Source organism: Monomorium pharaonis, chromosome 6, assembly GCF_013373865.1.
Source record: "Monomorium pharaonis isolate MP-MQ-018 chromosome 6, ASM1337386v2, whole genome shotgun sequence".
NCBI lineage: Eukaryota > Metazoa > Arthropoda > Insecta > Hymenoptera > Formicidae > Monomorium > Monomorium pharaonis.
This window is the reverse complement of record NC_050472.1, coordinates 24,331,281-24,351,693: the sequence shown is the minus strand read 5'-3', so window position 1 is coordinate 24,351,693 and position 20,413 is coordinate 24,331,281. Positions and strand designations below refer to the sequence as shown.

Sequence of the window (20,413 nt, the reverse complement as noted above, 5' to 3'; positions counted from 1 at the left end):
TCTGCAATTATTGAAAAATGCATTCTTCAATATTACATGTATATATATCACGCTGTTATATTCAGCAGCTGTCAATTGTGTTGAATGTGGAATCTGCTGTATTCCGAAATATGTGCAAATGTATGTGTATTATGACACGCACGCGGAAAACGCTTTATAATGAGATTGGGGACGGGGATGAGATAATAACACGATAGGAGATGAAGGACGCGCATATTTTGCGTAATTTAATGTCATTCGTCGGTAGCGATAAACCCGGGGATCTCCCTGGATCATGTCACGGTCTCTTCGCGAACCAAAGCACGCAGACCTATTAGAATGTTTCTTTTCTGTAATGCCTGACGTGACCTGCGCGTTCCAGTGATGTAACTAGTAACAATTAAATCGTCAAGCTTATCGGCGATCTCGACTCGACTCGCTCCGAAATTTCGCTTCGTTACGTTCCTGGAAAACTTCGCCCCGCTCCAATGGCTCCAAACCTGCCACTCGGCCAAGTTCGCGGCGCGTTCGACTCGACACTCGACTGCATTTCAGTGCATCAAGTGCATGCGCTGCATTCAACAGCTGGCTACACTAGCTACAGTAGTGAGTAGTGAGTGGCAGTGAGCGATTGCTGGTTCCTCGCGTTTCATGTGATGATCGCAACGCGTAGGCTACATCGATGACGTTGGCTCGAACGTAATTTTTCGGCTTTCCCATTTCGTCGCATGACTTCTTTCTTCTCTCAGTGTGTGAGTGGAAAATTCCGTTTCCTCTCGGGCTATCGACTTTCGGGAGACGCATGACGAGCCGCGATCCAGAGATGCATTATTATAGGCAACTCGTGCACGTGATTCCCCTTTGTTCTCGTTAGTGAACGTGTAGTTTTTTTAAGCGTGCTATTGCTCGAACTATGCCGTTGCTCCGTTGACATTGTTTTACGTCGCCGTCTCCAACGGTTTATCTAACATCTTTCTTTCTTTTGGTCCGCGGTTCATCCTCGTTCGGTTGCATCACTCCTCCAATTTCGTATGTTGATGGGAAGTCAACGCTGCTCCGTAGGTGTTAAGATCTTTTCTTTTTTTTTATAGAGTGTCGCATCGATACACCATGCACAGTAGTTACGACGTGAGGCCCAGTGAAGATGCCACCGTCACGACGGTGCCGCATCAGCGCATGCACGAGTCAGAGACCAGGAAGGCCACTGAAAATACTTCCCTGTCTCCGGACAGCAACCAGACCTACTTCGCCGACGAGAGGGTGCAGGTGCCGGAAACGGGACATGTAAGTCAGCCTTTGTGCTCTGTGATTGAACAGGAAACAGCGAGAATGCAGGGCAATAAGAATATGTGAAAAAACAATAAGTGCATAAGATGGAAAGAGTACAGGAGACAATGAGAATAGTTAGCATGTGAACATGAAGCAGTAAGAACATTCACTTCTTTTTTTAATCAAACATACCAGTATACTTGACATTTATTTCTCGTTTTTGTTCCCATGATTTCATATCTAGAACTATAATTCTCTTTTTTTTTTGCAGACAGGATTTAGCTTTAGAGTATTATGGGCTTTCACAGGTCCTGGCTTCCTAATGTCCATAGCTTATCTGGATCCTGGCAACATAGAATCAGATCTGCGATCTGGAGTGGCAGCAAGATACAAGGTACACAGCCTGTGCAGTCTGGAATAAGAGCAAATATTACAATTGGTTTTATGTTTTATCATTATGTAATATATTTGATTATCTTTTTTTTTCGGTAATGACATTCCTCGTTGACGTGTTCGCTTTCAGTTATTATGGGTACTACTAAGCGCTACTATCCTAGGTCTCGTTATGCAAAGACTCAGTGCGCGCCTTGGCGTAGTAACCGGCCTGCATCTAGCGGAGATGTGTTACAGACAATACAAAAAAGTACCTAGACTAATTTTATGGATAATGATTGAAATAGCGATTATTGGTAGTGATATGCAAGAGGTAATAGGAACGGCTATTGCCCTTTACCTCTTATCTAATAAAGCGTAAGTGCCTGAGATATGATACAGTCTGTCAAAATATTTACCTTTAACATGTACAATACATTCCCGGGAGTATCTTTAAAGCGTCGTAGTTCGCGGTTAACTTATTAACATTTTTATTACATTTGATCTCTACCTAAGAGTCATTTTAATTAAATTCGAAACTTTGGAAGTAAGTAGTATTCAAAACAAGAAAGAAAAACAAATAAACGTAAATTCTAAAACAAATACCTATTGAGATAAAAGAAGAGGGCAATGAGCTGCTCCGACAAAAAATTTCCATATAAATTTTCTGAATTTTTTGGAACTTCTATATAATTTTATAACTTTCTAGAAAATTTTCTCAGATTTTTTATACGAATTTTAGAATATTTCAGAATTCACATATATAAAAAATTCTAAGAAAAGATGCACACTTTTTTAGTATTTCTGAATAATGTACAGATTTGTATAAAAATTTTAAGAAAAATTTTTATCGGGATAAAAAAACAAAAGACATTTATACACTGTAGTAATGATAAAGATTTGCTCATATTTCAAAAAGTATTTTTTTGTTAGAACTTGTGTTCAGTAGACCTTTTTATTTTGATAAAAATTATCTACTTTCAAAATATGTAACATTTTTTTTAGTACTTTGTATATAGAAAATAAGAAATATTTTATAATATACAAAAATTGATTGTAATTCACACGATGCATGTTTGCAGATTATGTTTACTTATGTTGCAAAGTTATTATTAAGTCATATATCTTTTATTTTTCACATATTTGTTACCTTTTTTTGATTATTATCTTTATTTCTCTTCTCTTTTTGTTTACTGTGAGTTAATAATCGTAAATGACGCAGATAAGCATGCAGAAAGTTTGCGATAAAGAAGTTTGCATTTTAGGATTCCTATATGGGGTGGCGTGCTTATCACAGTAATTGATACATTCACATTTTTATTCCTGGATAAATACGGATTGAGGAAGCTGGAGTTTTTCTTCGGTCTTCTCATCACGGTTATGGGTGTAACCTTCGGCTATGAGGTAGAATGTTTCAGAATATTTCGATCACGCATTGCTCTACATATTCCACGGTTACGCTACAACGGTTCTCGATGTTTCAGTATGTCGTTTCCGCGCCTCCTCAAATAGATGTTATAAGAGGTATGTTTGTTCCATGGTACAATGGAATGAATTACGACAATAAGGTGCTGCTTCAAGCTGTAGGAATCGTTGGTGCGGTCATTATGCCACACAATTTGTACCTTCACAGTGCCTTAGTCAAAGTGAGAATAATATACAATATAACGTATTATAATTTTCTCAGTGTAAGTAAATGTGCATGAAATATCTTTTAGTCTAGAGACATTGATCGAAGACAGCCTGCAAAAGTCAAAGATGCCAACATGTATTACTTTATTGAGGCCTGCATCGCACTGTTCGTTTCATTTGTAATCAATGTGTTCGTCGTAGCTGTATTTGCTCATGGTCTTTATGACAAAACAAATAACGATGTTGTAAGTATAAATTTACGATTACAAATTCATAGCTACTAAATCTTTCGCTAATTGATTTGTCATTATAAGTGATTTCGAATGAATAGTCGAATTAATTTTTGTTTTGTTCCGCAGTATAAGGTTTGCGAAGCGAATAATTATACTCTCGGCATACAGACTTTTGAGGTAAACGTTTTTATAAAGTTTTTATATTTAAATCTTTTCTCATCCTTAATTCTTCAATCAAACGCATTCAAATATATTCCTTTCTCTAAATTTCAGAAAAACAATGAAACTTTCGATGCTGATCTTTACAAAGGAGGCATCTTCCTCGGTTGCTCTTTCGGCGCAGCCGCAATGTACATATGGGCCATCGGTATTCTGGCCGCCGGTCAATCATCCACGATGACGGGCACTTATGCCGGTCAATTCGCGATGGAGGGATTTCTGAATCTACAGTGGGCGCGATGGAAACGAGTCCTCTTTACTCGAACGATCGCCATAGTTCCTACGTTTTTAGTAGCATTTTTTGCTGACATGGACAATTTAAGCAATATGAACGACATTTTAAATGCTATAATGAGCTTGCAATTACCATTTGCCACTTTGCCAACAATCGCCTTTACGAGCTGTGCTCAAATCATGGGTGAATTCAGAAATGGAATGTATGTAGTTTTGTTCTTACCTTTTAATTTTTAATACATGGAAAGAATGGTTTTACTGAAGTATCTAAGAATTTATTTATAGGAAAACAATTTTGTTAGACGTCAAAATATAATAATTAAGCATGATGAGGGAGGCTGCAAAGAGTTTTGACATTCTAACAGCTAATTCAAGTGTCCTACACAATTATTTTGATGACCTAATAAAATTATTTTCAGATATCTGTATCTATAAAGTTTTAACACTTTAGCAAAACTGTTTTTTTAACATATTGACACAGTTATCTTTTTTACATTCGCGTATTATCTGTGTTACAGACTGAATAGGATTGTGTCGACTACTTTATCAGTCCTAGTAATAACGATAAACATTTACTTCGTAATACAAACTGTTCAAGAAACTATGCCCCATCATTGGGCCATATATTTAGGCATGTCTATATATGCAATTTTGTATCTTATTTTCTGCGCTTACTTGGCTATTCACATGGCTGTGAGCATGGGCGCAACTTCCCTCGGTAACAATTGGGTACGTACATTTTTGTCTATTTGTATCGTAAGTGTGTGCTATCTGTTTTGGTACTAAATTATGTCTTAGTCATAATTTTTAAACATTTTCTTCAACACTCACTTTAAAATTCTCTTTTATCTGAGATATGTAATAAACATTTCTAGAAATCTGGGAATTCTTTTATAAAAGTTTTTTGCTTTTGTTTGAGTAAACACTCTGTTAAAAATAAACAAATCGAAAACTTTATTTTTTATTTCAGTTTGTTACTAAGTACATTGGTACTCCCGTAAGTCCGACGCTCGGTATATCGAATCCTGCCGTTTATGCCAGGTAAGGAGTTTAGCAATAATCATTTATCACAATTGTGACTAAATCCCATAATTTCGTCAAACAACCCTAATCACGTGTCTTTGGGACAAAACGCTTTTAATAGATCATAACATTAACTGAAAAACAGTGTAGTTTTGCATGTTTTATATGTGAAATAGTCGATATGATCGAAAATAATCTTGTATAAAAAATTATTTGGTGATGTGCTTTTTTTGTGATGTGTGTGCTGTGTGCTCTGACGGGAATTGCATAATAAAAATCTACGAAGCTCGAAATATATTCTGTAGAATATAAATGAAACGTACTTACTTATTGTTGTATTCATGTTCACTGTTAATTACATGCGATGTATATCAAATGCGACATATGTGCAATATCTCTCGACTCGCTTTTCAAAAATACAGATTTTAATACAATAATATATTTAATGAAATTTATCTGTAAACTGGCTGAATATATATTTTTCTGAAATTAATAATTAACAAAAGATATGGTGAAGGGGGATTGATTGCAAAATTTGTTTTATACTATGTAACTTTGTGTGTCGACTTATAATAGATAATTGATAGAAATGAGTAACTCGATTCGTGACTCATTACACTTTCGCACTTGCAAAAAGAAAATTTACTTCCTGTTATCTACTAATAATAGAACGCATTTGAATACTCGTCTAATCACAAAAATGAATTATGCCTTGGTGTTTCAAGTGCTTCTTCAACCATTTTTAAAGCATATTATCTTAGTGTTATTATTCAAAATATCTATGCTTTTATTAATTATTTTTGTTAATATCTAATCAATGCATGTTTTTTAATTTGAAGTATAATATTAATATTTTTACCTTCACTATATCAACTCGCAAACACTTGTTTGCAACAATAATTTAGAAGTACCTGTTGACCTTTCAAGGATTTTTGAATTGCCATTAAAGTATAAATCTATATTGTATAATGATTTTTAAGTAAAGAGAAGTATAAGTACATACATATAAATTACGAGATAACGAGCTAGTTTTACACGTTTATGATACAGAGTTCTCTTCATTCATAGTTTTTACAATACATCGGAAACCTCGTTAAACACTTAGTCGGAGTAATGCAATTGAATGTGTGATTTGTATTCCACAAACACGTGAAAACGATATCGTGTTGGAAAGGTGCTTATATCATCTCGTGATGTCAGCATGATGTTCTATGGTATGTGTACAAAATCAATGAAAGATATATTTTTATAATAAATAAACAATGGTGCTTTTTTACCGTAAAGTTCGCTTCGTCGTCATTATTGAAACGATACATTCTGAAATATGTCGTTACTCCTGTCCTACCTGATTGTTTTTTTTTTTGTTTCTTTGTTGTCTGTCTCTCTAAACATATAGATTTATGTATGACGAGTGATTAACCAAAACTATTTTCGTTGCATGCACTTTTTTAACAAACAAAAGTCTGAAAATGAATTTGAAAGGCTGAGTTATCGCAACAAAGGTAAGAATGTTACATCGAAATTTATGCCCATTGCTTCGAGTAAACTTAGATCTGCATTTTAAGATGTGAACAATATCTTAAAATATCCTTTAAATATTGAATATATTACAGAACAAATCCAGCGTTTACTATTCAAGAAAATGGCAGTTTTACAGATTTATACCAATCTGTAGCAGAATGGTAAACTTCTTAACAAATATCAGCGTTGGATATTTAAACGACATGCGCTATGATGAGGGCAGAAAGTTTTCAATTATATAGTTGAACGAAAGGTAATATTTAGTTTCCAATGTGCCACACTGATATTTCATCATTAAATTCATTAACATCGAGAATATTTTAAATACAAGTTGCATATAATAAAAGAATATAGATATAGACCAACATATAAAAACACAAGTAATAAATATAAAAAGTCAATTAAAGATAAACCTTATTTGTCATAGCTGGATTTTCTGGCTGATATTTCTTCTTGATTTTATATTTCTTTTTTTTTCAAGTTCATTAAATTTATCAATATTATCGTGATATTACTATTATTTTTCAACTTATAACTGTGTTTTAAGATCGAAAATTTATTCGGCGCGTAAGAATCGATGAACTTGAAAAAAAAAAGTTATATAAGAAGTCTCAAGACAAAGATGCAGTTATGAACAATTATTTTGTGATTTTTATACATATAAAGACAGGATAATTTAAATTAAGTTTACTGTTAATTAATATTTTAATAAACAACAGCTATTGTATATTGACATTGTTACATTCGGTAACCAATCTTCATTTAAGTATTTTCTATAACGATATTTTTTAAAATGTTGATCTATTTTTGTACGTAGATTTTTTGTAAATCTTGTACATATATTAAAATTTGTATTAAGATAAAAAATACACTTTTACATTAACCTTTATACAATTGTCTAAGTGTGTACATAAAATAATGTAATTTTACATAATTTCAAAAATAATGTAAACATTATTTCGAGTAAATTCATTTTTATTGATCTGTATATAAAATAAGTAAAATATATCCACAATATTTTTGCAATAGCAACTGATAGGATAAAAGTATGTTCGTCAATTACATATCATAATCTGTTGTTTGAGGTATCACATAAGTAGTTCTAATAAGAATACTTTTTCGCACGTATTATCTTTCTTATTATTTATAAGTACTTTAAAGTAAGTCGAGACACGTACCTAGTTGCAAAACTAAGTTATAAAATGGTCCATTTTAAAACGGAACCATGTTTCACACATTTTAACTTGTTGCCCGCTGGTGTACAGACGCATATTCACAAAATTCCAATTAATATTATATATAAAAATTATAATTATAAAAAGAAGTATTTTTACTAATATACTGCATTATAATTTGAATAATCGTCGCTATCGCGCCTGTTTGACACATGACTGAATTTCTGTAAATAAAATTTTTTACGGGCAGTGTTCTGTATTAATTGTTTTTCTTTTATATGTTACTGTTACATTGTACAAAGAAGCTCGCGAGAGATCCAACCTCGATACATCATGACTAGACAATCATCGCAATATCACATATATCAAACAATTAACCATAATAGTAGTTAAGTTGCGTAGCTATTCTATAAAGTGGAAGTTCTTTTTTCTCTCAGAAAATTTTGTTGCAAAATTTGTTCATTGCACATTCTGCAGTATGCAATGGATCAAACATATTAATTATACAAGATATCTATTTTCAAGTTTGATATAAGGCATTATTACAAAGATACGCATCTTTTATAAAAGTTGAATATTTGTCTCTTTCTCTTGTTAGTCATAAAATAAAATAATTTCCTATAAAATTTTGATATCCATTTATCTATTCAAATTTACTATTTTTAAAAATAGTAATGCTATTATCTCAATAGTCGGATTTTGATTTTGCTCAGTTCTAAGTTATTATCATATAAAAATGACCAAACAAATTTCCAAAGGAATGTCATAAATCTTACATAGATAAAAATATATCGTTGAAAATGAGTTCATAAAAATCAAAATATTTTCATAATATGGATAACAATAGATCATATGATATAATTAAATCAAGTTTAATTATATAATGTAGACTGTAAAATTAAATTATCAAGTTAAATAAATTACATTAAATAATATACGATGATTAGCAAGAAAACGTAGCTTCTGTTTAAAAAAACAAAAAATATCCTTGCGATAGTGAAACAAGATTATGTCATTCACCATTTTATAAAAGAGCTATAAAGAGATCCTATAAAATAAAATATACAAATAAAGATTATTAATTAATTTAGCAGTTGTGTATATGTATATATATATATATATATATATATATATATATCGAACATTTTGTTTCAAATTTTAAAATGTAAAAATACGCTATGCTCAATTTTATCACGAGCATCAGTAGTCAATGATTAACGTTTTCTTAATACTCTACCATATCTTTTTTTTTCTTCCTCGTGTAATAGGCTTAAAGCCTGTTTTTTTTTATCTTTTACGTATGTATCTGATACGTATGTAAATTGTACACCATATTATTTTTACTAAATACCCTTTATATAGCATCGTTATAGCCATTGTACGCTAGACGAAAGTAATACTGCCTGTGTTCTCTTTTATGACGCCAGTACATGAAGCCGATTATTATTAGAACCAATAAAACTAGCATTAATATGGATGATGTCAAAATAGCTGCAACAAATAAGAAGTTTAATTAAAACTTGAGACGAACAACTTAAAAAGAATTATAATTTAAAAAACATCAGTAAATGACATTATGAATATTGCCAAATATAGAAATATTATAGATAAATATTTAATACGATATGTATTAAACCAAGCCAAAAATAATTACCAATTACATCGCTGGAACTTATGTCACTTTTTGAACTTATGTCATTCATTAAACATTCTTTCTCCCAATCTTCAGGTACAACATTTTTCGTCAAATTAATAAATTCATTTAAAGGGCATAATGTAGTGCAACCTGGTAACGTTAGGATTATCGGTTCTTCAGTGGTATTTTTATAAGAAACCTGTAGACACAAAGAAAAAATATGTAAAATAATTATAAATTGAAACCAGTATTTCATATATTTAAAAAATTCTTACTGTTACAAAATACTGGTTTTTCGAGTTTGTTCTTAATTCTATGAGAACTATAGCAGCGTAAGGTGGACAGTGAGGCTCAAATATGTTCAAAGTCATGAGTAAATTCGCGATAGTTTCATCATGAGCACTATACATCCATATCTTTCTGTCAGGTTGTAAGATGTGTTGCATTTTCTTACTCATGTGATCTATCATTTCTCCAAGCAGTGGACCTAATAATAAAAGTTTTCAAAGTTAAGTCGACTATACTATTAAGAGAAATTAACAAACATCTTTGAAAACGCGTGAAAAATGTTAATAACTGATTACCTGTTTTTAACCTTTTAAGTATCGTGTTGTAGGCCTCTGTCATGAAACTAAATGTAGCGAGAGGTTTCATTTTCTCTGGAAACACCGATTTTGTCCACTGCGGTAGAGTTTTGTTGTACAATGACTGTAAACCAGTAACAGTAAAACAGAGCGAGCTTTAGTGTATGCTTATTCGGCCTAATGATGAAGTTATGATATGTAAAAGTATACACAACTGATGGTATAGAATTATCTTGGCGTACCCACCTCGATATATAAAACATCGTATAGATGCTCGAGCATTTTAAACGAATTAATTTTGTCCCCGGAGTGTTCAGTCAAGTAGATGAACAGATCCGCGTTCTCCATCTTGATACGTTCGATTTCCGGCGACCTTAAGAGCTTTTCAAGCTCGTACTGGTATCGCGGGCAGTACTTGCTCGCCTTCAACACGTAGTCCTGTTTCGCCGGAATGGTGTGCACGGGGATTGGCGACCACCGGATCTTGTCGTCCCACACTTCACTTCCTACTGGCGGATAGAGCCCAGCGAGATTTGACTCGGCCGACATCAGGGTACGATCTATGTCAGTACTTTGGACGTAGATCTCGTACGGCGAATAAACGTCGCTTAAAAAATTGAAATACCGTTTCCTCAGCCAGCGTCCAAGCTGTAGATGTTCTAGCTTCCCAATCTACGTCGATGGCAAAAAAAAAATTCTTAAAATCTAACATTCTATATAAGCTAATATTTTAAATAAAATTTCTTATATTTTTGTTATGTCTAATCCTAATCTATTTAAAGCTCTACTTGTTATACAATCAATTTCTCTCATCTTCAGTTACTCATACATAGAGTGCCAAATGGACTGAGAACTGTGCCAGAGTAAACTTCGCAGTATCGTGTTTCACACAAAAACATTTATGATAAGATAAGGCAACCAAGAAAAATACTTGTAATGTTTGGAGGACAAAGCGCACGTGCCTCGCTGTAAGCAATTGCGAGCCGTTTGTGCCTATGTTTTTATAATTATTTTTTTTACGTTTTTTCTTGTCTTTCTTACGTTCGTCAGTTCTCCATATGGAACCGGCCAGAACGACTCGTTGTTATAAGGATCATTCTTGTAAGTCGTAATGGGAGTCCTGTCCCCATGTCTGTACAGCTGTAAACAGAAGAAACAAGCATTATATTTTCATAATAAATTTTGTGAACCATCTAATATCAAATGCCAATGCGGATGCACTTCTTTGTGTATTCACTGTGTGAACATCCAAGCAATGTAAATAATCTACGATACAGGAGAAAACAGTGATAAAGATTCGAACATGGAACGAACATAAGGCGATAAACAAGATGATAAGAAGAACGAAGTGCCAATGCTTACAAGGTTCGCGAAGACGACCGTGCCTAGGTCGAGATTGAGGTCGGAGCAGCTGCCAGCGGCGAGGACGTTCGCAACAAGGAATGCTCCGAGGAAGGTGTCCATGATGTTGAATGACTTCTTAAGCAATCTTAGGCTCGAGGTTCCGCGAGCGACGACGGCGATAACGACGACGGCCGCACGTGTCGATTTCACGTGACGTCGGAGCGGCCAGTCGGCGAGCAAACTCAACTAAAATCCGCGAACGCCCATGCACCGCGCACACATTCTTCCTCCCGATTTCCAACGCGACGCGAAGCAACGTGTGAGGAATTGATACCGAGCGGCGCGAAATGCGCGCGACTTCGCACACATCCAGGGACAAAAGGATGCGTCGTCGGGACTGTCGGGTTGCTCCGGCTACTCCCCACTATCCTGGACTCTTTCGTCCCCCTTCTCTTTCCCGCGCCAATCATTATGCACTCTTTTTGTGTTTTTGACGACGTGACGTGGAGGTGCACAAGTAGAAAAAATTTTCCGAATTTTTCTCTATCAAAATTTTATAACTCTTTTTAAAGATATTTTTTCAGATTTTTTTTTGTACATTGGAGCACTTAATTATCACAGATAATGTGCCAAAAATTTAACGTATTTTTTCAGATCTTCATAAATGTAAAAGAAAAAAAAAAAATTCTTAACAACATTATGGCAAATGGCAATAATTACAATTATTAGCGTGATTCTTCTACGTATATTTTTACCAATGTAAGTAATTTTAATTACGATTTAATTTTTATTCCTTGTTTATTTCTTAGAACTAAAAAAAGTAAAGAATAACAAAAGAAGAGTTGAACCGAGATCAAAGTTAAAATCTGCACTAGGAAATGAATATTAGAAATCCTGAAGTTTAAACAAGCATTTCTTTGTATCTCTATCACTTTCCCCGTTTATGCAGAGTCGTATGGTTGTCAAGTGCAACGGGAGGAAGGAGGAGGAGAACGGTGCAGTTTTGCGCCGTTTACAGCTGTTTCAGAATAGGAGAATTTCATTATGTAAATACGGCGAGGAGCACGACGGGGAATGCGCGTCAATGCGCGTCTCTCCATTCCGGTCCGACATGGAATTGTGGAACACGCGTCTGTGTTGGCTCTTGACATTGGGCATGCGTCACGTGAATGAATCACCGCATCGAAGATGGTACATGAAACTCGCAAAAACATAAAACTCTGGCAAACTCGTTAGCGAAAAACCTGTAGACCTTGGACAATTCCGAAAGTCTCTTAACATTCTAGCATATATATAGATGTAAATAACTCGGACATGGGGAGTAACGCGTTTTATGTTTAACGCGTTGCCACTACTTTTATTTTTTTTCATAATAATAATTTGACATAACAATGACATTACAATTTTTTAAAAAGACAATAGTAATACTAGCATTGATATAATCATGTTAAATTATTCACAGTCGTTTAATTACCACTGAAATAGTAATTACTAGTAACTTGTTAGATAATTCGTTAAGTAAAGAAAAAAAATAATATTAATGTATTACTTTGACTCGTTAAGCAAAGTTACAAGTTACTTGTTGAAAGTGACTATTGCAATTCTCGCTTTATTATTATCGTTATAAAAAATTGTAATATTATTACCAAATCGTTATTATACAAAAGTAATGGTGACAGCGTTATTTGTAATGCATTACTTTCCATTCCTGTGAACAAGTTTAATAAACTGAGCATTTAAAACAGTATTTAAGTTGAAGAGTCTGAAGAGACAGTTTTTGTTGGATCCCTAATTTTTTTTACGAGTCTGAAATGCCTTCATATATTATTATATAAGAATACATATATAAAGATACAAATATGTAATTTTACCGAAAGAAATCTAAAGAAATTTACCATAATCTTACGTTAACAATTGCTTAGAAAGAGAGAGAGAGAAAGAGAGAGAAAAAACGTATGCTTAACGCGTTCGAATTGTATTGTATTTATTTTCCCAGCTTTAAACGTCGGAAAGTATTCTTGCTGACTCACTGTGTGTATATATCTACATGACTTGCTACTCATAAAGGGGACTAGCGCTTTAGCTTTACTTTCTATAGTTTGTTCTCTTTCTACTTTCTCTCCGAACGGAAAAAAACATGGCTAAAAGAGAACGAACGCTCTCACTATATCAACAATGATGGATGATTTTAGTTGTAAAATAATTTTATCAGTGAAATTTACGCGCGCGCGCGCGTGCGCGTGTGTGTTGTGTAAAATAAATGGCTGATAATTAAAAATTTGTATATTTTCACATTGTATGTATGTACATAAAATTTATCGCAATCGTTTGTTCGATACGTATAAACCCTCCTTTGAAACTAGAATTATTATCCATTAATAATAATTAATATTTATCATTGTTCATCACCGATAGTGTACACTTTAAAATCCCTCTTTTTCATAAAAACCCAATTCTAATTTACACGTAAAATACATGTAACAACTGACTATCGTACACGTTTGCATGTACAAAAAGATTTACTTTCCCCCCTTGTATGGGTATATTACAATCTGTACGTTTTATAGAACTATACATATACATATACATATACATATACATATACATATATATATAAAATACATTCAATCCACCTTAGAAAACATTAAAAGAACTGTACCTTTAGATTTTTTATACAGATTGTTCCGGAAGTTACGTATCTCTTTCTAAAATACAAACACTAAAAAGCAGACGTGAGAATAAAATAATTCTACATATATCTAACATAAAATTCGTATATTTTTAAATATACGGTAAAACATTCTTACATCTATATAGTATACGTAAATCGTAGGCATTTCATTATAAAACAATACAAATTTCAATATTATTTTTAAAAAAGGAAATGCGCTGTATCTTTTTGTATGTGTTGTAGAATAACATTTGTACTGTTTTATAAAAATGCATGAAAAGGAAAATATTAAGCCATTTTACCTCTTATTTAACGCATAACTGCGTATAAAATGTCTTTTAAATCGAACTTTCGCCATGAATCAATCGATCCATTAGTCAACGGCAAATCTGCAGTCGAGAGAAAGTGTATAACTTCCGAAACAGGCTGCATATGTGCAAAAATATACAGAGATTGACCTAGTTAATTTTATCACAATTCACGTTTACTAATGTAATCGCAGATTGCATTAGGACAGCTTCACTCTCCTATAAGGAATATAAAACTAAAACAAAAATCTCTGTACATTTATTATGTAATTCAACAATAGTAACCCGAACACTGGAATAGGTTGCCGGCTGTGTAGGAATAACAGCCGTGACATCACAGTCTTCGTTGGCGATAACGCTGCATAAAGTTGATAAGCAAGTGAGCGACGAATGGCCATAATATTAGTAGGACAAACAAGCGCGGTGGACATTCTTGCAATGGCCACCACTTTGCATATCTGCGCCTAGCAGTGTGTTCCTAAAAAAAGGATTGACACATCAACCTTTTTCATACACGTGGATAGATAAGATACGATAAAGAAATAATGATCGCGTTCAGCAAATGTTTATTCAGCAATTATTAGAAGTTTTCTTCATATTGATTGAATCATCATGTTTTAAATTCAAAGAAATAGTCATAATTCGATAAAGAAATTTTCCAACGGCTGCGAAATAACGTTCTGCTGAGCAGTTAAATATAAGATAATAAATTTATTTTTTATTCTACTATTTTAGAAGAGATAAAAATATATTATTCTATTAAAATTAAAACATAAATATGTCTAAATAATAATTACGTACTGTTTGTGGTGCCAGCGCTTGCAGGGCTTGCCCTTCCAAGCTTCGCACTCTGCCGGTTATACGATCCAAATCTCTCTGAAGATTCTGCATAGTCGTCGCGATTTGATTCAGGAATTCCGCGTTGACTTTATTGTCGTCTTTTTTCGTTCTCTGTCTACCTCGCTCTCGTTGATTCTCCGATACTATTTCCGTGTGACCATTAGCATTGCTGTATCCATTAGTCAATTCGGTGCTCTCTTTTATAACATTTTCTGTATTTGAATGATCGATTCCGTTCGCTGTGATTTGTACCTTATGCGGAACAGTAGCGGACTTGAGTGCGTCCTTTTGCGCTCTCTCCGGCGCTGACTGTAACAAATTATTATTCAAATTATTCGTTAAATAAGACTAAACGATAGAGGTAATCTAAAATGTAATATTAATACATACCTCAACAGTATCTATAAAAACCTCTTCTTCGCCGTCAGTGTCCTGTGGCAGCGGGCTCGCAGTACGACTGCTAGTCGGGCTGGTTTCCAAACTACTCGTTATGTGCCGAGAAGCATTCATCACCCTGTGCGGTGATGTTTCTCTGGATGCTAATATACAATAAGAAAGTAGTTTTACATGAGATTATAGAAAGATATATTTTTCAATGGTATATATTATATTCAGTCAAAGAAATATATTTGAAATATATTTTTATCGTAATATATTATCACATTGATAACTTTGATAATATAAGATAACTGAGTGTTTAAGTGCTTTAATAAACATCTGATGTTTTAAACACTCTTTTAATATTTTTAATTTAGATCTTTGGTAAACATGTTTAAATGAGATATTTTAGCTTATTTCTTGGTATTTGATTCAAGTTAGAGGATTTCTCAGTAATTCTCTATTTTAAATAATATATGTATAGTAGATTATTGTTGAATATATATTGAATATATTAATGTTTGAATAAGATAATGTAGTTAATTAAAATTTAAACAAATAAAAATGATCAAATAGCAAATATGTGTTTAATAATATTTTTCTGCATAAATTTTGTACATTTTCCAGTTCTCCCAGTTATGTGTCAACTATTTGTAGTGTTTGAAACACAATTCTAAACAGCATGTTTGGAATGTTTAAAGACCGATAAAAATAGTCGGCATATAATTCACAGAACTGGGAAATATAAAATTCATACAGAAAATATTATTAAAGCATCAAAATCTGCTTTAATTAAAAAATTTTTTAATGATTAAATTTTTTAATTAATAATAAATATAAAAAAGAAATTTACCTAATGGCGAACCTGACAATGGTGATCCCGGCTGGGAGCGTATACGCTCCAATACTGGTCCCACGAGTAATTCCAAATCCTCGGCCGGTACGCTCTCGTAAAAGGAGTCCAAACTGCCGAGAAACGTTGCCACGTTATCCGTATAGGACATTGTTTCGACAATCTGCAACGCGATCACGTTTATGTCAAATACATTCATCATTCGGACGAGTTTCATTGATCTATAAAATTCATATTTACTTTCTTTAGTTCCTCCACATAATTATTCATGGCTTCTGTACGACTCATGTTGCCAAGGCGTGTCCACGCGTCCCATTTCGCTTTCTTGATTACCTCCCAGAACGCAGGCTTAGATTGTTGGCAGGGTCCCTCGGTTGCTTGTTTGTAGTACGAATAAAAGCGCAGCATAATCTCGTGGCTAGGCTGATACGCTCCTGAAATGTTATATATAATGATATGTCAGACATATGTAAACAATATGTTGATTAATAATTAATTAGTTAAATTAATAATTAAATTAATAATTATGTAAACAATAAGTTCAATATTAGATCGAATACAAGAAATAAGAAAAAGTGCTATTTCTCAATCGAAGCAAATGCTAATAATAATTTTATATTAATTAATAAATATATTTTTCAGTTCTATAGACTGCGCGCCGCTATAGTTTGTCAGATTTGAAACGCAATTTGTTATTAAATCTGAATGATTAAATTAAAAAATTAAACTTGCAATTATTTCTAGAGTCAATTTATGCGTTTACAAGTCCGACTTGAATCGGCAATCTATAGAACTGAAAAATATATTTAGTATCTGATATAAAATTATTATTAATACCAAAATCTGCTCCAACAGAGAAGTGGCACTTTATCTTATTTCTCGTCAGAGGTAAATTATGATTCTTGCTAAATTAGATACTTAAGAATGCATCGATCCATATCATTATAGATATATAAATATGTTGCAAGAACAGATAATATTAATCAAAATTAAAATTTTTCCTGATTAACTCAACACTAAACAGAGATATAACGATGCGTAACGTTTTCGATCTCCTTGAACCCCAGTCAAAGTGTTAAGAATATTCTCTTAAGCACCACGGAACAGATTAATAATAGTAATTTATACATCACCTGACAATTATGTAAAAAAATATTAAATATCGGTAACCAATATTAAAGGAAAAAAAAATTTCTAGTTTTATTTCTAATGGAATTTATAGAAGAAAGAAATTAATGATAATGAGAAATAACTGTTATGGCAATTACTGTGAAAGCTCATTATCTTTTAGCAAGTAATGTTTCATTAAGGCATCTTTATCAAAACTTGAATACATGTTTGTGCATAAAGTTGGCATCTCTTGTGTAAGATGCATAATGTACTTTAAAGTCTACCACTGAAGTATAATTATGTCTTCTTACCAGATAGGTTCATAGTACAATAAGGAGATTAGGTGTTACAAGGAATTATATACGTCGGACAAAAAGTGTTATAACTTTTATCTGATACATATATTTTATCAGTGACCTGGAAAAAAATAATTAAAGTGCTTATTAACAAAATTTCATAACTGCCGGTGCAATACACAGGTTACTTTTTTGTAATCAGTGAAGAGGAACATTCTAGTTTTAAGTTTTTAACCACTAAGCGTGTCTGCATTGTTAGAAAGTAAAGTGGGGAGTAATACAGTCACTTAGCTATACGAAGCGACTGGAAAGTATACTTATACGTGCAATATCTGAGGCTAAACATCAAGGCTAAACAATAAAAAGATTGCACAGATATATATAAATGTGAACAATATATTAATACAATATCAAGAAATAATTAAAACACTATTATTTCAATATACAGAGATATATAAAAAATTTTTTTATTAATTCCAATTTCTAAAATTTTTATAGAAAAAGTAACTAATGCTTTATTTTTTGCTAGAAAATTCAATAATAAGCGACAATAAAAAAACTCTGTTCTATACATCTGTTCAAGTACGACACCTTTCAAACGTACGATATATCAACGTTCAGAGAGAAATACAAATCAAGTTATTTTTTCAACACAGTTATCAAATGTGAAGGCCATTTACATCGCGATGTAGAGAGAGAGTTTCAAAGGTGAAGTTGTCCAACAAGACGGACAATACGAACGAACACGAATGGGGGCTTCTTCCGCATATGCACTAGGGAAAATGAAATTTTTTGTCCTTAATATCGCTCTCGGTGCCGCGAATGAGAAATGGAGTTAAAGAGACCATTCACTTTCCTCAACACGATCAGATCTCTGCCAATTTCTCTGCACGGCAGCGCGTAACAGCGTGGTATGTAGAATCTTCGCGTGTATTCGTTTCCGTGTAATTAACAACACCTGCGTGCGCACACGAAAAAAAGCTGAAAGTTCGCTGCGACCAACGAGGGTTCAAAAACCTAAGTCGCGCGTGGATTTAATTGTGTCGTTGCCCCGACGTTTTCGGATTAAAGGAAAAAGAAAATTACAATTCGTAATCCCGAGATCGAGTTTTCTCAATTTTTTCCCATCGCGCAGAAAAGAACCTCGCGTTAAGTCATTATCACCTTTTTATCGTCATGAATAAATGCATGAGCCATTTTCGCGTGCGAACGACAAACATCAGCGGCGACGGCGGTGTACGTGTGGACTTTAGCCAGCGCGTAATAAAGTCGCGACGCCCGAAGGAAGAGAGCCGAGAAAGGAAAAGAAATCAAAAGAAGCGTAGCAAAAAGCGATTGCATTAGGCGACTGGCGATATCTGCCCCCCTCCCCCCCGTGTGTGTATGCGTCTATGTATTCGCTCGTTTCGTCTATATATTTCGCCGCCAACGAGCGCGAGAGAGGCAGAGATCTGAGAGTTGTAACATGTACAGAAATTCGCTTTTAAGATATGCGCCCGACGATAACGCCGGCGTCAACGAGGACGACGACGACAAGGATGATGTCTCGATAACGTGAGCCGCTGAGAAGATGTCTCACCATTTTTCGGCAGACTCCTGATCACGTTCACGGCGGCGTTGAACTTCTCCTCTGTCGTCATGTTTCTCCTCTGAGTAGGACGGGGGCGGCGACGCGATGCCCTTTCGCCTCTCTTTTCGCCTCTCTCGGTAGTCCTGCTGTCCCCTACTGGGACGCGATGCAGCTGTGCTCAGCTGCGCAATGTATCACCGGCGGCTGCTCCTGGCGATGGGCAAAAAGAAAGGTAGAAAAACACTCCGAGATCAGCGGCAGAGGTGTACGAGCGAGATGCGTGGTACGTGCGTGCGTACCTGGCCGACGACTAGCGGCTACTAACTGTCACGGCGACTCCGCCACCGTCGAGAACCGGAGTGGCCTGCTGGTGCTGCTGCTGCTGCGGACGTGCTGCGTCGTGGGGCCACTGTGTCAAGCCGACTGCGTTTAACGTTGATCATCCAGGCGGATCGCACGATGGCCGCGAGACGATGATGACTGGACTCTACTGACGATGACTGACAGATTGTGTTTCTTGTGTCCTTATCATACCGTTTGACGATTGGCGATCGTCCGGGTGATGCGGGCTGGCGCTCCGCCGGGCATGCGCGAGCTCTCCAGAGTTGTGTCCAGGAAATTTCAATAACCTCTGTACTGGCTGTAAATTATTAATACAAATTAATATTCATACAAGCCTCCCAAGATTGATTTCTCGATATTGATCTCTCGCTCTACTCTACTTCTGCTGCTTTACTCCGTTGAGCAAGCAATGCGCGAGTTATTAGGCGTGTGCATAAGAGTAGAGCTTCATGACAAAAAAAAATACTCATAAAAATAAGTTGCAAATTAAGTTGCGTCCCCACAGATGAGTTTCCGTTCGAGCAATGCATTTTGCAACTGCTTTTAAAATTTTTGTTGAGAAAACCTTATCAACTTATCATACACGTTCAATATAAATTCTTCAAGAATAATTAATCTCTATTGTTTAAAAAACGAGATGTTACAAATCTTTGACAAATTACATAATTATTGTCACAACTTTCTTAAAGTGGACATTTATTTTTCATGTTTGTTGCAGTTAAACATTATATAAACTAGAAATAATTCTTAAATAAAATTACATAATTATTGTTATAATTTTCTTAAAATAGAGACTTTTATTGCCTTGGTTTATTGTCACAGGC

General features: G+C 34.2%; 3 protein-coding genes and 1 long non-coding RNA gene across 12 annotated transcripts; 2 read left to right on the top strand and 2 right to left on the bottom strand.

Moving 5' to 3' along the window:
- The first annotated feature begins 390 nt into the window (after window positions 1–390).
- On the top strand, window positions 391–7,916 carry LOC105840451 (protein Malvolio). Of its 8 annotated transcripts, XR_001139388.3 has the most exons (14): window positions 392–678; window positions 1,071–1,263; window positions 1,520–1,642; window positions 1,772–1,998; window positions 2,886–3,024; window positions 3,105–3,266; window positions 3,339–3,497; window positions 3,612–3,662; window positions 3,759–4,141; window positions 4,457–4,667; window positions 4,909–4,979; window positions 6,030–6,175; window positions 6,424–6,463; window positions 6,575–7,914. XR_001139388.3 is itself a non-coding variant. In XM_012687389.3 (13 exons), the coding sequence occupies exons 1-12, from the start codon at window positions 662–664 to the stop codon at window positions 6,446–6,448; spliced, it is 1,761 nt and encodes a 586-aa protein (XP_012542843.1). In that variant the 5' UTR covers window positions 392–661; the 3' UTR covers window positions 6,449–6,463; window positions 6,575–7,916. The 8 variants fall into 8 exon arrangements, 6 of the variants coding, with proteins under 6 accessions (XP_012542838.1, XP_012542843.1, XP_028045325.1 ...); XR_001139389.3 differs by lacking the exon at window positions 6,424–6,463 and having other exon boundaries at window positions 6,575–7,916; XM_012687389.3 differs by lacking the exon at window positions 6,030–6,175 and having other exon boundaries at window positions 6,575–7,916.
- Window positions 7,917–8,910: 994 nt separating this feature from the next.
- On the bottom strand, window positions 8,911–11,596 carry LOC105836262 (prostatic acid phosphatase). The gene is made up of 7 exons (XM_036288984.1): window positions 11,240–11,596; window positions 10,919–11,017; window positions 10,124–10,549; window positions 9,878–10,001; window positions 9,569–9,780; window positions 9,312–9,492; window positions 8,911–9,148 (listed from the first exon to the last, which is right to left on the bottom strand). The coding sequence occupies exons 1-7, from the start codon at window positions 11,339–11,341 to the stop codon at window positions 9,012–9,014; spliced, it is 1,281 nt and encodes a 426-aa protein (XP_036144877.1). The 5' UTR covers window positions 11,342–11,596; the 3' UTR covers window positions 8,911–9,011.
- A 286-nt stretch (window positions 11,597–11,882) lies between these two features.
- On the top strand, window positions 11,883–13,695 carry LOC114254418. The gene is made up of 2 exons (XR_003625779.1): window positions 11,883–11,980; window positions 12,171–13,695. It is a non-coding gene; the product is annotated as an uncharacterized LOC114254418 (long non-coding RNA).
- LOC105836271 (acyl-CoA-binding domain-containing protein 4) lies at window positions 13,490–20,260 on the bottom strand. Of its 2 annotated transcripts, none has more exons than XM_036288992.1 (7): window positions 19,547–20,260; window positions 19,257–19,457; window positions 16,512–16,705; window positions 16,272–16,434; window positions 15,431–15,579; window positions 15,002–15,349; window positions 13,490–14,678 (listed from the first exon to the last, which is right to left on the bottom strand). In XM_036288992.1, the coding sequence occupies exons 2-7, from the start codon at window positions 19,315–19,317 to the stop codon at window positions 14,535–14,537; spliced, it is 1,059 nt and encodes a 352-aa protein (XP_036144885.1). In that variant the 5' UTR covers window positions 19,318–19,457; window positions 19,547–20,260; the 3' UTR covers window positions 13,490–14,534. The 2 variants fall into 2 exon arrangements, with proteins under 2 accessions (XP_036144885.1, XP_036144886.1); XM_036288993.1 differs by having other exon boundaries at window positions 19,573–20,260.
- Between the last annotated feature and the right edge of the window lie 153 nt (window positions 20,261–20,413).